This window comes from Fringilla coelebs (assembly GCF_963513975.1).
Source record: "Fringilla coelebs genome assembly, chromosome: 3".
NCBI classification, from domain to species: Eukaryota; Metazoa; Chordata; class Aves; order Passeriformes; family Fringillidae; genus Fringilla; species Fringilla coelebs.
Genome location: NC_140030.1, coordinates 36,208,556 through 36,225,479, shown reverse-complemented (window position 1 = coordinate 36,225,479; position 16,924 = coordinate 36,208,556). Strand labels below are relative to the sequence as shown.

The following is a 16,924-nucleotide window of genomic DNA, read 5'->3' as shown; positions in this document are numbered from 1 at the left end:
GCTAGTAATTGCACTGATATTTTAATTAATAAATCTAATCACTGGTGCCCGCTAAGAATTTAAAAACATGGAGGTGCATCTAGATGCTACTGATTAGTTTTTTTTCCCAACAGAGAAAATCACGTAGTCAAAAACAATTTAGCAAAGCTCTTTCTTAGTGCTCCCCTCACACTCCTTTGTTTTTGTTTTTTTATTATGCTTTGGGGATTCATCCCTGTTGTGTAACTTTTAAAAGTGAAGCCAAATACCTTGGAAAACAAAAGAATGCTATCCTGCACAATGCCACAGAAAAATCACTCAGCAGCTTGAATCTTCATTGTCACAAGCTTGTGTAGCTATGAGCCAGGAAACCACACTGCATCACAATACACACCAAAAAAAAAAAAAGAGATTTAGAAACCTTAACAAGGCCTATGCAATCACAGCTGTGCACCTGGACATTGTGCAGATAGCAGCTTGAGGAAGTCTTTGTTGTCATCAAAAAAATCTGTTTTAAAGTACCCCATTTCCATTTGAGAAGATGTTTCATCCTGAAGCTCAAATAATTTGGGTTTCACAAACAGAAATACCATCTGCAGTTGTATTCATCAGACCTGGCATGTATTTCTTTGCCACCATGACATAAAGCTAAAAACTTTTTCTGTTGTGCTTTAGTTTTTCAAACACAAGCAAAACAGAGCTTTCAAAAAGGTCCCCTGATGTCAAGTTCCTATGGTTTGCAGTATGCTCACCAGTACATTGTTAAGCCAAGAAATTGCTAGAGACCTAAAAGGGTGTCAGAACCACCCAAGACAGATGCCCTCTTCTCAACCTCCCAGCCTTGGTCTACACTCATTGGGTTGGGTTAATGCCAGCACAAACAGACAGGCCCAAGGACCCAGACTGGTTTCATTTTGTTGGTTTTGCCTTCTTGACAAGTCTGTGCTCTAAGGCTGGAGCTGTGACATTCAAGTGACTCTCCCGGAGTAAGTTTTTTCACTTAAAGACAGTATTTCAACATGCAATTGTTGCATTAAAACTTCAGTAAAATCCCAGAATGCTACATATTTAAATGTTGGAAGTGAAAGTCCTTGGGAACATCTTGATTCTAAACTGCTATTTAAAATCTGTGCTTCAGGCTTATCACTTCTGTCACTTAATGCCAGTCAGCAGTCCCAACAGATAAGATAAACGAAACAGACCAACTGTTCCTGGAATCAACAGACACAGCAAAATCTTTACTGTCTAAATTCAGATATATTCAGGGATTTTTATATACACATTCAAGATGCAGCTTCAGGTTTCTCATTTTCACTTAAGTTTCATCCAGTGGTCTTGTTAAGTCTACTGAGACCATATGAGTAGTGGGAGATGATCCTCCTCGGAGACCTTTCAAGAAAATCTGGGGTTTGGGCACATTGCTTGAGTTGTCACGCTTAGTCTGGGTGCCAGCATCTTTTGGCAGATACACTTGGGTGCAGTTCTCTCTTCTCATGTGGCTGAGATCAGTCTGCATGGAATGAGTTAACATGCGGCGCAAGTTGGCCTAAAGACACAAAAAGGATCAGATTAAGCAAAATTTTGTTTGAACATTTTAGCACCAGTATGTACTCAGGAGTGTTTGTCTATTTACATCCATGGGCTTCACAAACCTGGAACATGGCCCACCTTACCCTCCTGACAATACACAGTTGTGACTGTAATTTGGTAAATCCTGATTTAACACGATGTCTGAACAGCACTTTAGGTACCCCACACAATTTTAAATGAGTCTCTTAATAATTTCATACCATTTGTCATTGTCCTTCAAATTTTGTTAAATGCTTCACCTTTGTTTTGTTAGAATCAAATGTTTTCATGGCAAGTGCTTCCAATCTTTGTCTGATTTCTGCTGAATGTGATGAAGTTTAGAGGTTGGTGTCACAAAGTATCAGATAAAAGTGAAAAAATGCCTTCTTATACCACTTTGCTCACTAACCCCTTAACAAGGGGTAAAAGTTAGGGCAATTTATGATTAATGCTGGTTATTCACAGAAATTGCGTAGATACAACAACAAAACTACTTCTCACAAAATGTTAATATTCCAAAGCCAGCACTTGAAACAAAAAAAATGCTCCTTATTCCACTGAACCTTCTATGTCAGAACAATGTAAACCACTGTAAATTATGATATAATGTTCTCCTCAAAATACATGAAATACATTCTCATGCTGGAATTCAGACCCCTCCAAGTAAGTGAGAAAGTCCCTGAAGTCCAGTCCAGTCAGTGAAGACTGGAGTCAGTGGAAGCTGGAGAGTGATTCAGCTGACCAAATGTCCTCAATATTGTAACAGGGCAAGGTAAAATATTCTCCAGCCTCCACCACTGAGGTCTCTCTCTGCTGGAATGGAAGGTGAAGCACCTAAATGTAGGCATATCTTGGTACCTTAATCTACAACTGAATCTTATATGCAGAGTCATCAAGCAGAATCCAGCAAATAAGGAACTTACAGAGGAGATGGCATGGGAAGAAAGACAATATATTAAGTTTTCTGGGTTTTTTTTTCTGAGGGTTTTAATGATGGAATGCATGCTATTACAAGGAACTGTGCTTGCACAGAGAAACAAATGTGAGCTAAAAATTTTACTTCTAACAGCATATAGGTTTTCTAACAAAGTAATAGCTTAATATTTCATACCAGTACAAGTTTTTTGAACTTGTAGTGGTATGAACACAACAAAAAACACCAAAGGCATGTGAGCTCATCCTCTAACAAAACCTACAAATATCTCTGATTGTTTTCCTGAAGTATCAAATTCATTGATGCACTGGTAAACTATTTCTGTTATTTTATCACTTTGTTATTAAATGTTTTATCACCTCCATATTACAAGTTAGCATAGTCAAAGCACTTTTGCATGCATCTGGGATTTTTTCTTTCAGCTCCACATCACTAATCTCACATTTGGACAGCTGAGCCTAAAACACTCTTAGTACTTTGAAGTACTGTCTCTAAATATTTCAAACTAACGAGCTACAAATTTGTTTGGGAATGGTCTTCATGACCAGATATTGGAAAATATCCACTTTTGCTTATGCTGAAGAGCTACTGACCACATCTTATGTTTATTTATGTGCTTTTGTCTTTTACTGAAGCAAAAGAGGCTTTTAGCTAGGCTTCTTGTAAACCTAATTGGCTTCTTTATGTCCCTCAATAACAACTATTTCTTAGAATCCTTTATGAGCTAGCAACACTGGCAAGACTCCTCAGTCCAAAATTTTGGTTTCCTTTCATAATGTTCGAGATATCATGGCAAAAAGGAAAACAGAAAGGAAATATGTTGCCCAGTAGACCACAGGCCTCCACAGTGCTTCTGTTCACAGAAGAAAAGAAAAACCCTTTAGTATTATATGTTCAGTTGATATTGTTAACTGCAATATTCCCTGTACTCACAAGCTGTTCATTTTGATTGAATTCTGAAAATCAGATGCTATACCTTGACAACTACATGGGCTGGCAAACCCTAGAAAGAAGCTTCTGAAATATTTAGTGTTAATTTTAAAGTTTTTATGTATGTATGTGGTCAACCTTCTATGGACAGACTGTGATTTCCAATCCCTCAGAAAATCCAGATAGTATGACAAACATTTGCTCTGGCTTTTTTTCACAAAGAAATTATACAGCAGTATCTTCAACCCATTAAATTGATTTGAATTTAGAACAACCTTAATATTCAATGCAATTCAATTCAAAACAACAAACTGTTATTACATAAAGAAGGCAACTGAAAAATTTGAAATTAACAGATATAGCAGTGGAAGCACTGCTCAAAAAACAGGGAAAAATATGTAAGAAGTGAGAGAAGTCTAAAAATAAGGAGAGAGAGTATCTAGGAAAAAAAAGTTATAATGAAGTATATGTCTTTGAATAAAGGTTAGGTTTATGTTTCAAGAAACAAAAGTTAAGAATAATTTATTCTCAAATTTGTTAGATCCAACAATGAAAATCTGGTAATAACAGTACAAACCAATTTTATAGCTTTTCTTCTCAGTTCCCATTCATTCCATTCATAGGATCTCACAATAGTTGGAGGCAAGATATGAGTATCAGTTTGAGTACCACTCTCACGTTTTAGGGGTGGTTTCATCAAACTTCTGCTTGCCTTTCTGGCCTAGATGAAAAGAAACAACCAAAGCCAAGCAAGGCATTGTGAAGAATACACAGAAATAGCATATGGCTATGGTACTTTTTAAAAGCAATTAGACACCTGCAAACCACAAGTGGATACTGATTTTTACATTCAACAGTATTTTTGTTCCCCATGCCCCCACTAAAAGGAAAACATTAAATTCCTGGTGAATTTAATTTCTGACAAAAAACCTTTGAGGCAGAGGCCACAGCTGAGTTGCAGGCTCCTGTCTACCTTGTAAGTGCTTAATTGTTTGATTTTAGAAACCATGGGTCCCATCACCACCAGTATTTTATGATGCAGGCACCCCAGTTTGTCTTCATAAATGGACTAAAAATCACAAATCATAGCTGGGAGAAGTGCACACATTTCTGCTATAGCTGGAATATAAACTATGTTTCAAACCAAGGGTCAGTTAAGACTACATTCTTTCCACTGCAAGGGATCTAAAATTCACAAGTGGATCACAGAGAATGCTGTCTATAAATCCAAATCAAGTCTTTGAATTTTACAGAATAACACCATCACATTGATTATTGGTGACTCTCCTTTTATTTTTTAATATGTTCCATAACTCCTGTCTCCAGATACAACTACGCCCTTATCCAGCACACATGCATGGACTGCTAAGCTAAAGCTCCAGTTAACTTGATATCTGACATATCTTCTGTTCCATTTATTTACTGGTCCTTTAAGCTACTTTTGCAAAAATGAGGAAAAGAAGCATCAGACAAAAGACCTGCCTAGGCTATGGACTAGCAGCTTTTATCACTGCCAGAATGCTTTGGATTTACATATTCTCCCATGAATACATAAGGTGAGAATGATACTAAGTAGAAACATTTCTTCAACACTCCCAAGACCTGGAAAAGATGGACCTTCAGACAGGCAGAGGATTTTACTTCTTTCCTAAGGGTAGGTATCATTTGTTCTCTTTTAGAAAGGACAGACCAACCAGTGACCCAACAGCTGTTTAGCAAGAGGCGTGGGCAGTGTGTACCTGTGCATGTGGAAGAAGGTATTCAAACTGATGATGGAGCTCAAGCAGTTGAATTAGCTCTGCATATTTTTTTGCTTTTTCTATATTCAATTTAATGAACTTATCTGGATCTTTAGCAAAGAAGTATGCAGCTTCTTTTGAACTGAAAACATAGTATTTCTCCTTGTGCTTCAAAATTCCAATAGCAGGATTTCCTAAAAATGAGAAGAAAAACCAACCCAAAATAAGCCCCACGAATTAAAATAGTGAACAGTATGATATCCAATACAAAAGACATTTATAATCAAGATTCTCTGTTTTCCTCAAGTTAGTTTCACTTCCTTCATTTCTGAACTCAGTATAAACCCTTAAAAGCAAGCTTTTTTAAAATATAGTAAACTCTATTTTGTTAGGTCAGTAAAACTGCTTTTGATCAGTTCACATTCACCATGCCTTAGGTGTGTCTCAGAAAAACAACAGATAAAACACATATAGCAAAGGCATAAGAAACCAGTCTTTACCCTCAAATGTTTCCCCTAAAATCTTCAGCAAATATCTGATTGCAGATTAGTAGTGCATTTATACCAAAGGCATAACACTGAGATGAACTGGAGAAGCAGATAAAGCAGCTGGGAAGCCAAACAACAAATTAACATAGAACATGAAGTGTCAATAAAGGCCAAATAACTTATACAGGAAAACACAAACTGATTTCAAGGACAGCGGCAGGTTGGGCTTCAGATGTCATTGCCCAGGAAAGACCAGAATCATCATAGACAGTGCCTTGAACATACTTAGTCAAAAAAGGAATTATTAGTATGCAAACAGAGGAAGAGAAGAAGACCAATATTATAACAACCTGTAATAATATTTGTAAAAATACAATTTGTTCCAACACAACAGAACAAGTAAAAGGGAGCTAGGGGTGATCAAAGGCTTGTGATACCTTTCATAGAAGGAGGGGTTAAAAAGCATTAAAAAGAAAAAAGAAATAATATGATAGGGGGTTATAAAACCATTAATTATGGGCAATATAAAATTACTATTTAGTAATTTTCCTAACAGAAGGACTATCAAGTCTTTGTTGAAATTATCAAGCCAGAGCTTAAAACCATCTCAAAAAGAGGTACCTTTTCATAGCATGTATAATTATAATTGTGGGGCTCTTGAGAATATGAACATCCCATGACAAACTCTAGATGGATTCCAAAATCAATTAGATAAATGAAAAACGTCTTTGAAGGATTATTCAACACAAGGTTACAGACTCAACACTAATCAGAGGAAATCCCATAACCACCAACTGCTAGAACAAAAAAGGATATAATTAAGGAAAGATCACTCTGACTTGAATTCTCATAATTTTAAAGGTTTATGACTGTCCATATGCAATAATCAGATACAGGGCTAGAGAGACCTTCAATCCAACTAAGGACAGCTGTTCTCATGTGCCATACTAATTAAGTGTAAGTAAATTACATTGCCATAAAAATATCAGTTCTTTAATACTGACAAGTAAATGGCCATATTTTCCTTCCAAACCCCCATAGGTTTAAAAAAATTCTATATGGACAGGTTCTAGAAAGGATAGGGAGATGGAAAACATGAACTAGGATGGCTGAAATAAGGCTAACTTTCAAGACAAATGAGCCTAGAGAGACCAAAAATTCCTATGATTAATTGACTTAAGTGCACTTTTGTATTCTTTTCAGGAAAGATTTTTAGTACTTTGTCATGACTATTTAAAAATACATATGAGGAAGACATGAATGGCTATGTTTGCTAGATATGGATGCACAAAATAGAAGGAATGGCCATTTCCTTATGCCTGCATTACAGCACATTTACAGAAACCAAACCTGTATTCAGTTGCAGTGTAGGTTATAGAGACACACATAGAGCAGGAAGAAACATTTATCCATCCCAGCTTGTTTCTGCCCTTGCTTCCTCTTCAAGCCATCCTGCCTTCTACTAAGGGCAGTTTATTTGTGTATTTTAAAAAAGATACTTTAACAAGGGTAATAAATTATCTGGGGTGAAAATTGCAAACGTAGAGAAACAGTATTCCAGCTTTGACATATGAGGATGCATTCAGAATGCCTTTACATTTTTCCTAATCCTTGTGTAAATATATAGTATGGAAAATATCTAACCACAAAGCATACCTGGTATGGTGATACCTTTCATGCCAATTGAATATGCACAGAAACCATGGTACTGGATCAGCAACTGATCAAAATTATCAGTAGTCTCTGGAAAAAGCCATTCTTTATTCATGAAATCAGAAACATTCACTCTGGATCCTAAGAAAAGATAAAACAAAGGGAGGACTTCAATATTAAAATATCAGATGTCTAAAAGCTAATAATATTACAGGATGACCAGATTACTCCGATTTTCACAGGATGACCTGCAGTGCCCTGATCCCAAAAGCCGAAGTTTAGTCCTACCTTGAAAGAGAACCTACTGAAAAATCAGTCCTGTGAGAACCTTCTTTAGTAGCATTAGTTTTCTTTGGAAACATGGGACAACAACAGGAAGATAATATTTTATTCTTTGATTTTGTTTTCACCCACACATGCATTACAAGCTCCCTGGCATAAAAGTTGGTTCCTGGGGATATCATTTTACAAACAATCCCTTCTGGTAACCAAAGCCCAGTTAAATTATTTTGTTTATACCCTACCTCTCAATTTCCAAAGTTCTGAAAGGTATAAAAAGACATGAATACACTTAATTATTTTTTTAAATTATAAATATTCTCTGATCATTCTGCCATTTTTGTAAAGCATACTTGTATCTAGAAGCTCTATTTTAATTTTATTTGTAAAAATAGAATCACAAGCTACACTACATGAAAATGTAAGTCTACACCCTACAAGGCTTATTTTAATTTACAGTGAAAATTCTGAGTATTAAAAAATCAATATATAGCACCTTCTGTAAAGCACCTATTGTAAAGAAAATTCAAACTACAAAATCTTGGAAAATTAAGGAAAATCAAAAAGTTTCAACTTTCCATACCCATGGTTTTTTTTATCCTTTCCACATCACTTTTCACAGTCACTCCTTCCAGAAGAGATGTTAGCATTTCCTCTGGAAAAAGCTGTGATTGGATTTCCAAGAATTGTTGCAGATTGTCAGCCATATTTGTGAGGAAACTTAGCAGTAGCATTTCATCCTGAAACCCGGTCCAAAGCTTAGAAAGTTCCATAAACAGAGGCTAGAACATAAAGAAAATTATCTGAAATGCAGATTTGTTTTATGTCTACAGTGTAACCCAAGCACTGTGCACAACAATTCCAGGGGAACTCAGGGACACTGTAAGAGGAGCTTCTATCATATATGCCTAAAGCAAGTATATCCAGCATGTCAACCCACAGGCAAGAGTTGTACTTTTCTGTATTTTACTTCAGAGCCTTTCTTAAATAAATATACTGTGTGACCATGCTTTGAATTTAGCACTTCACTGATAATACAGTTTTATAACTGAAAATATGGTGTAGAGGAGTAAAGATCAGAAGGAACACACCTGATTAATTACCAAAGTAGGTAAAACCACACCTATATACAATAGGTTTTGTTATTTTGTCTACCCTGCTTCCAGAGTGAGTTGGTACCACAGCCCCCAGGCCATCATGTATGTCAAATGGAAGGGGTGCAGGTCTCTTCAGAGTGGTCCAGGCTTCAGGGCAAAACTGGACGCTGCCCTTCCCAGCACGGACATGCTGTTGGCATACAGGTGTAGGCACATAAAGAAGCAGCCTATAAGCTTTAAGTTTAGATGCTGTTTTCAATGACAGTGACATAAAATGTTCCCCGTTACATTTAAACACACAGAGTATTTACAGGAAGAGATTCAACCAATCTGAAATGCACACTTAACCACACATTTTATGCATGTTAACAACATTACCATAAGAGCAGCCAACAGAGCCAGATCTGGAATTCATCAGCATTGCTAATGCTGTGGAAATGTTATGGTTACAAAACTGGAAGAAACTAAAGGAAGATCAAAAACATTCTTAATAGCATAAACAAAGAATATTAATGAAATGTACTATTTTTCTCAAAACAAATGTTTGCTACAAATATAGGCTTTATCTTATGCTTTTTTAAAGAAAGAATGCCCTGCTTCTCTACCTTTGTAGAGGATCCAGCTTGTCAGCAATAAGCCAGAGACGAGAAAAGTTATTTAAATGGTGTGTTAATAGAAAAATCTCTACCTGAAAAGGATCTGAAGTCAAAAGGCATTATATATTCTGCCTTCAGCAGAGAAGACAAAACAACTAACCAAGCAGAAGAGAAAAAAAATCCAGGAAGGCAGCAAACAAAAGACAGCTTTTAGGGAAAAGGGTAAGGTATATCAGTCACTCAAGCCCCACAAAGATATAGAAGAGGAAAAACTGCTTTGAGTAGGTGGACAAAAGGGGAAAATGTTCTCCAAACAAGAATATCTCGTTTATAAAATCAAAAGCATACATAAAGTGAAGCTTGGATCACTCATTTTATAAATCACAGATGTTATAAGTGCTGTTCCCATGAGTTGCCTACTTGGATGCTCTTATAAGAAGTGTAAAAAATACTCTGAGTAGGTGGGGGTCATGATTTTCCTCTTCCTCCACAGTAGGCTTTATTTTCCTTTCTAATAATTGGCTTAGAATGTTGAAAAATAACCTAAAACATTTATGAAACTGCATGCTGGTGCAGCAGCTAACCACAAGGAATTGGAATGATAATCAAATCACACAGAATAACAAGCTCTTACAAGAAAAGCAAATTAAATTAAGCTGGTTTCTACCATATTTCTCTCTGATTTCCTTTATAACATGCCAGCATAATAATCCCAGGTTTTCACAGGCTCAGTAAGCAGCCTCCCTCATAACACCAGTAGTTCACAGCAGTCATTCCCTTTCCCCCTAATACCTCCTTCCCATGTCCTGTAGCTACCAACCAAGGGTGCAACAGTACAGAATATCAATCCTTCAGTGGCTGCTCACTGGCCAGAGAGCACACAGACCCCATCCTTTTTCTTTCCTTAAGAGCAAGTCTTTTAGATGCTCCTTCAAAAATCACAGATGTTATTGTACTAGAGAGAAGATTTGTAGCCTCTTGCTAAACATAAACTATTAAAAAACACACCAGCAAAGTGTCTTACTTAATTAATGTTTTCTACTGAAGAAGTAATGGGTTTTCTATTCATAATACTTACAAAAACTTGTCTGGACTCTATGGAAGTCTTATCCTGGACTGTATCTTTCAATACCATCATTGCTGCTTCAAACTGAACATCCAACGATTCAACTTCTTGAGCACTTGTAATAGCATTAGACTGGAAAGAGAATGTCAGGTAAGATGTACCACACTCCAAAAATCAAGTAATAAGTATTTATCTGGGCCTCTTAATTCAACTATTTTCAGAACAATTGCTTTAGGGAATGAAATGTACTCTAGCTATCCACAAAATACATTTTTTCTTAAATGTTCAGGTGCTCAGGCACTTCAGTCACACATAAACTACCAATTTTTATAGAAAATCCTCTGGATTTTACCAATGAAGAGAACAAAAAGAAAAAAAATACTTTTTTTCAATGCTTTATAGAGGAAAGACTAATAAAAGACTGCAGTTTCTCAAAAGACAAATGAAAATCTCTTCATTAACAAAACAAGAATTTAAATTGTATTCTTCAAAGACTTTTGATGCCAATATATTTTTGAGTTGTCTGCAGACTAAAACTGAGATGATTTATGGATTGATCAAGGAGATTTTTTTCTCTCATGCCTTTTGGGGTAGAGAATCAGTATGCAAACAACTGTTTAATGGTGGACTTGGCAGTGCCAGGCTAATAGGTTAATGGTTGGACTCAATGATTTTAAAGATACTTTCAAACCTAAACAATCTATGGTTCTTTATCTAAAGATATATTTTATTTTATTTCAATTCTTTCTGAATATTTTTTCTTATATTTCTGTCCTGTGCAAGTAGGTAACTCGAAGACATTCCACCTGCAATAAAAGTCCAGAGGACATAACATCTCACCTGAAGGATGCAAAGGAAGGCTTCGTACTGTCTCACATTGAATAGTGCTTCTTTTAATTTAAGAAATCTAAGCCGGGAGAACCTTTGGGGCTCTTCCTGCATGGCTTCCAGCAGGGCGGTGTAGCGGTGGGCCAGCAGCTGGCAGGAGTTCAGACGCTCATCGAGAGTCCGTGTAGCCGACGGAATGGCTTCGCTTAGGATGCCTGGCACTATTCATGGGGAATAAATATGAAATATGTATAAAAAGAATTAATGAAATCATTATCACATGGTTAAAATGCAATATTTGAGCACAATGGTCTTCCAATTAAATTTTGATTTCTACATTTTTTTCTTGTATTCATGCATTTCCAAATACTTGCAAACCAGATTAAATCACCCTATCTCACTAGTCAGGTTGTTGCAAATATTTAGAATTACAGGTGTGGAAATACCACAGTCAAATCAAGGAATGTGAGAAAACTTGCTTTATAGTAGATGCAACTCTGTTGCTACAACTGACACGGGTTTCCTGAGAAAATCTGCACAATTTTCAATTCTGTTTCCTAATTTGTAAAATACCAATAACGTGCGTCCCTGAGATGGGAAATTATTGGAGCAGCTCCAGAGAAGAAGTCCAGGAAGAATGAATTGGAAATACCCAGCTCAAATGCAGTTGTTTACTTACAGTCATCAATGCAGCTTCCTCCTTTCTGGCACTGCTTGTTGTACAAACGAATTCCTGTCACTATCATGGCAAGATCTTTCAGCTGTTGTTCTTTGTCCCTCTTATCAAGTGAGATGAAAGTAATCATCTCCGTCTGGGGGAACACACTCTGCAAGGCAGCTGTAAGCATTACACAGTGGGAGAAAACCCTCAGTATGAGGGAACAGAAAAGAAAATCATCAAATAAGCAAAACAGCCTCTCCTGAACAAATGCAAAAAGTAGGAAATCTATGGGAAATTTACACTTTAAGACTGAGCAGTGACAGTTTGGATAGCAAGCATTCATCACAGTTTACCATGTTTGTATCTAAATATCAGTGAAGAGAAAGTGAAATTTTATTTTTTCAAGAAGAAAAGCTCAATTTCACAGCTGGGAGTTTACTGACCTGTAACCTCCCTGACAGCCTCAATATCTGTTGGGGATCCCAGGCCAGATCTCAGCAGCACATAGGTAACAATCTTTTGATACACATTCTCCATTTCTCCTTGCGCATGTGGACCACTCTCAGTGATGGCTCTGACTACAGGAGCCAGTTTTCCTTCCAGAACACGCTCCTGCTCACTCAGTAATTCATCTAGGAAAGAAGGGCACTTAAAAAGTGCTATCTAAATCCTTTGAAATTTGTCTTATACAGAAGGTGTAATTCATTTCCACAGTCAGAGCACCAACTTAATGTTTCTGAAGCGCAGGTACGTGAAAGGGATGTTCATAGTACCACACCATTAGAATTGAAACCAGCAGAGTTAAACATGATTGGGATGTTAATTAGCATGATTAACATCAGTCAGTAGAGTCCTGAGAACCGTGCAGGCCAAACTAGACAGCAAGTCTCTGGCTCTCTGGATTCCTCTGACTGTAGGAGGACATAACTTACACCAACACATATTTCAAAGGCACCTGAAGTTACATGCTAAAGTCTGAATACTACTCAGGATCTCAAAAACTTGCTGGAGTTACTGAGGTTATAGAGTTCAGAGGATTTAGGAGCAGCTCCCCGTGGCACTAATTTTTGGTTTTAATCCATGCTAACAGGAAAATATTTTCATTATCTCCCCACAGCGAAATGCTTTTTTCACATCGTTTCTCGTTCTGTGTCTTCTATTTTCCAGGCAGCCTCCACTGTCCCTTTGAGATCAGGAATTACATTTGCAGCAGAGTCATTTTCCCCATCTCATTTTATTTTCACATTCTCATTCTCAGACCATATGAAATTACTACTAATGAGACAAAAACATACTCAGCTAAAGTTGTAACTGATTGTTCAAGATTACTCAAATCTCTCAGTTAGGGATATTGATAAAATACTGAGTTCTGAGTGCCTTCAGACACACAGGTGCAGGTGCAAGCTTTTCTTGATGAAGGCAGCTAACCACTGAACCAGAAAGTGTAAGTGTCCTCAAGCAACCTAATACATTATGTTCAGTAAATCTCTCAGACAGAATGACAAGAGTGTACTCTCAAACCTAATGTACACTTTTCCCTACTATATCCATACTGAAACATCAGACTCCTGTACAGTAAATTTCTCCTGGGATTTTTATTTTGTTTACTGCCAGGATTCATTTAACAGTAATTACTATTCTTAAATTATAAACTCAGCATCAACTTCTATGAAAACATATTTGAAATTACCTCGGTTTGCATAGTTCATATCAAAGTAAACTTGCATCTTAATTGTGCTTAGGGATGGGTTTGTTGTATCAAGCAGTCTGGTAACACAGAGCTAAAAAGAGAGAGAAGTGAGTCCTTTATCATCTCTGGGGAAACATCTAACTGATAGTGATCTAGTAAAGGTTCACAACAGCTGTAGAGCCCCCTCACTACCATTTTCTCCATATAAAGCTTTTCTAAGGCATTTATTTACGGAAACATAGTCCAGTCTTTAGCTACAGAGCCATGAGAATAAAGCAGCATTAAAATTTTGGAAGTGTTCATGGAATTTTAGTTACAGGAACAGGTAGCAAATAATGCTATAGTCTTAGATAAGTAGTGACTCTCAACATCATGTTAGAATTACCTGGATAAGATCCTGCATATCGTTTTCTGTAAGTGTTCGATCCGTATTAAAATCATTTCTTGGATCTAAAACAACAGCTTTCACCTAGAGATTGCCAAAAGAAAGACACTAATTTACATCACAAAATATCTTTGCAACTCACTTTTTATTTTCTGAAAGATCTCAGATGCATTCAATATTTCTTTACTATTTTTTTAATCCATTTCAGTCTTTGATAATGAAACAAAATTACTTCGTTTCACATCTCGCCAGTTTCAATCTCAGTTCTCAGGCACAAATGAAAAAAAATAAATTGTGATACAAATATTTAAATATAGCTCCTTTAAAATTTACTTGGAAAAATATTTTCCTAAGTAACTTTTTTTGAAAATCCATTATGGTTGTTTATAAACTTCTAAGTTGGTGTTATATGCATCCATATAAACACTTACCATTTGAATAAAAAAAACCTATAGTGTTCTACATGCAGGAAAATAAGTGCATGTTTGCAACTGGTGCAATTCATGCTAGGTGTCTTGCCAGCCACTTGTACAAATTTTTTACTCATTAAAATTTTCCTGCTTAATTGATTAATACTGCTTTCGAGCCCAATATTTTCTCTAAAGCTGCAATGTCACCTTAGGGGGAAAAATAGCATATTAACAGTACTGCTGTGAAGCATTTACATTTATCTACAAGTTTATCCAGAGTTGATCACCAATAAAAAAGGTATCTAGCCCATCTTTCTTCAGACACAGCTTTGCAGGTGCATTCAGATTATATTCTGCAGCCATGCTGTGTCTCCTAAGAGATGCCAAAATGTAAAATGCTTTTAGGATACTTACAGTTGTCTACCAAGGACAATACTGAGATTGATTCCATTAAATTTTCACTTTAAATGAGATCAAAGCCCATTCCTTCAAATATTCAGCCCATTTATACTACCTAGCCCTGTCTGAGCAGAGAAACAAAATTATCCATCACAAGAGAGAGAGGAGGGGAACATAGAAGAATAAATATAGCTGCTGCGGTAAACATTCACCTATGCATCTCAGGCTCATTTATGACAGTGTGAAGAAACGTTATTAAAACTTGGTAAAACTTCTCTTTTTTACTTCTGTAAGAAAACAATGGTTTATCTGCCAGAAGAAAGCTCCGAGTTGGAGTTCAGATAATTTGCGGGACTCGGGACCTGCAGCCTTCTTGGAGCATTATATTAATAAGATTTCAGGGGAATAAAATACTTTTTCATGTTTTTAGGACCCAATACTGGATGTGGCTGAGTGCCCCTTTAAAACACCTCACAGCAGGCAATTGGAAACCAAGATATGTCCAAGCTCAGGTCACCCCTGACAGCCCCAGCTGCCGCCAGCCCCTGAACGCTTCCTTTGGCGCTTACCATGAAGGCCACCAAGCTTTCCGAGAGGTTTTCTCCCTGGGCAGCGCACTCCAGGCCCACTTGGCGGATTATTCTCTTGAGGACACTTTGGCTTAGCTCGCCGGACATGCTGGCCAAGCACGCAGGCCTTAACCGGCTTACATTCACTTCAGCGAGGGTCCGTCCCGGCCAGAGCCCGCCGCTTGCTGAGCAGCTTTCCCGACGCCGAAGCTCCCCGGTGCCGCTGTCCCCGCGTCCGGCCGCTAGCGACGGGCAGGAGCGGCCGCGGCCGAGCGCCAGCCCCGGGCGTTGCCATGGGGACGCGGCCCGGCCCGGCGCGGCCCGGCCTGCCGGGAGAGCGGCGAGGGCAGGCGGGGATGTGAATTTACACTCCGAGCACAGGGAGACAGTGTTTGTGCAGGATAGATAGGGCAGTGTGCGTGCAAAACTTACACGCCCGCATGTACTCCAAACACGCGGCTGTGGAGGCACAGGAGTGGAGGTGTGAGTGTCTCGGCGCACACACAAACCGTGTGAGTGGACGTCTGCAGCTATGGCTCTATGCAGGTGTGTGTAAATATACATACATACGTATGAAAACCACACATACATACCTATGTACACACATACATATGTACCTTAATATCACAGAATCACAGAATTGTTAAGGCTGGAAGGAATCTATAGAAATTATCCAGTCTAACCCCTCTGCCAAGGCAGGGTCATGTAGAGCAAGTTACTCAGGAGCGTGTACAGCTGGGTTTGGAACCTCTCCAGAGGGAGATCCATGATCTCTCTGGGCAGCCTGTTCCAGGGCTCTGCCACCCTCAGTGTAAAGAAGTTCTATCTCATGTTGAGGTAGAACTTCTTGTGGTTTAGATTATGGCCATTGCTCCTCACCCTCTCACTGGGAACCTCTGAAAAGTGTCTGGCACCATCCTCTTGGCACCCATCTTTGAGATATTTATGTCCATTAACGAAATCCCCTCTCAGTCTTTTCAACACTAAAGAAGCCCACCTCCTGCAGTCTCTCCTTAGGAGAGAGATGTTCCAGACCCCAAATTGTTTTAATGGCCCTCCTCTAGACCCATATATACTCATACATACAGTATATATCCCACCCTGTGGCAGCAGGGGTCAGAACTAGATGATCTTTAAGGGCCCTTCCAACCCAAACCATTCTATGAATGATCTGCTGGAGGGGGGCATAGTGGGAAAAAGAAAACCTTCATGCCAAGCAAGTGCATGGCCAAAACACCTGTGTGTTAACAATGCACCACAAATCCAAAGCCCAGCATCACAGGGAATGCTGATAAGCAAGCTAACTCCATCCCAGCCAGACCCGGTACAGATAAATGTATTTACATACCTCTAAATGCATACAATCCATAGATAAATTCACACATAGATGTAGAAACAAAATGTGTGTATGGTACACAGCGAGTGCTGTAGGCAGAGGCAGCACAGATGAGGCAACTTTTCAACACAAGCAAGAGAGCCATCTTTGCCTTCAGGTCTCATGATTGCTGCTGGAGGTGGCAGCTCCTCTGGGTGTAGTGCCTGCAAGTACTACAGGTCACAGCCCGCAAGTAGCAGCCCAGTGAGCCCCAAGTTCTTGCACACACCAGTGGGCACACCACTGGATGAATGCACTGCCTTGCTGTAAGTGGTTC

The 16,924-nt window shown here is 38.3% G+C and overlaps 1 protein-coding gene across 1 annotated transcript; it reads right to left on the bottom strand.

The window, feature by feature from the left end:
* Positions 1–1,294: 1,294 nt before the first annotated feature.
* On the bottom strand, positions 1,295–15,380 carry CFAP206 (cilia and flagella associated protein 206; the record flags this gene model as incomplete). The annotated part of the gene is made up of 12 exons (XM_084201746.1): positions 1,295–1,525; positions 3,990–4,133; positions 5,152–5,345; positions 7,296–7,433; positions 8,155–8,353; positions 10,343–10,462; positions 11,171–11,379; positions 11,838–11,996; positions 12,263–12,451; positions 13,510–13,600; positions 13,895–13,978; positions 15,273–15,380. 12 exons carry the CDS (start codon positions 15,378–15,380, stop codon positions 1,295–1,297), a joined length of 1,866 nt encoding a protein of 621 aa, XP_084057872.1.
* Between the last annotated feature and the right edge of the window lie 1,544 nt (positions 15,381–16,924).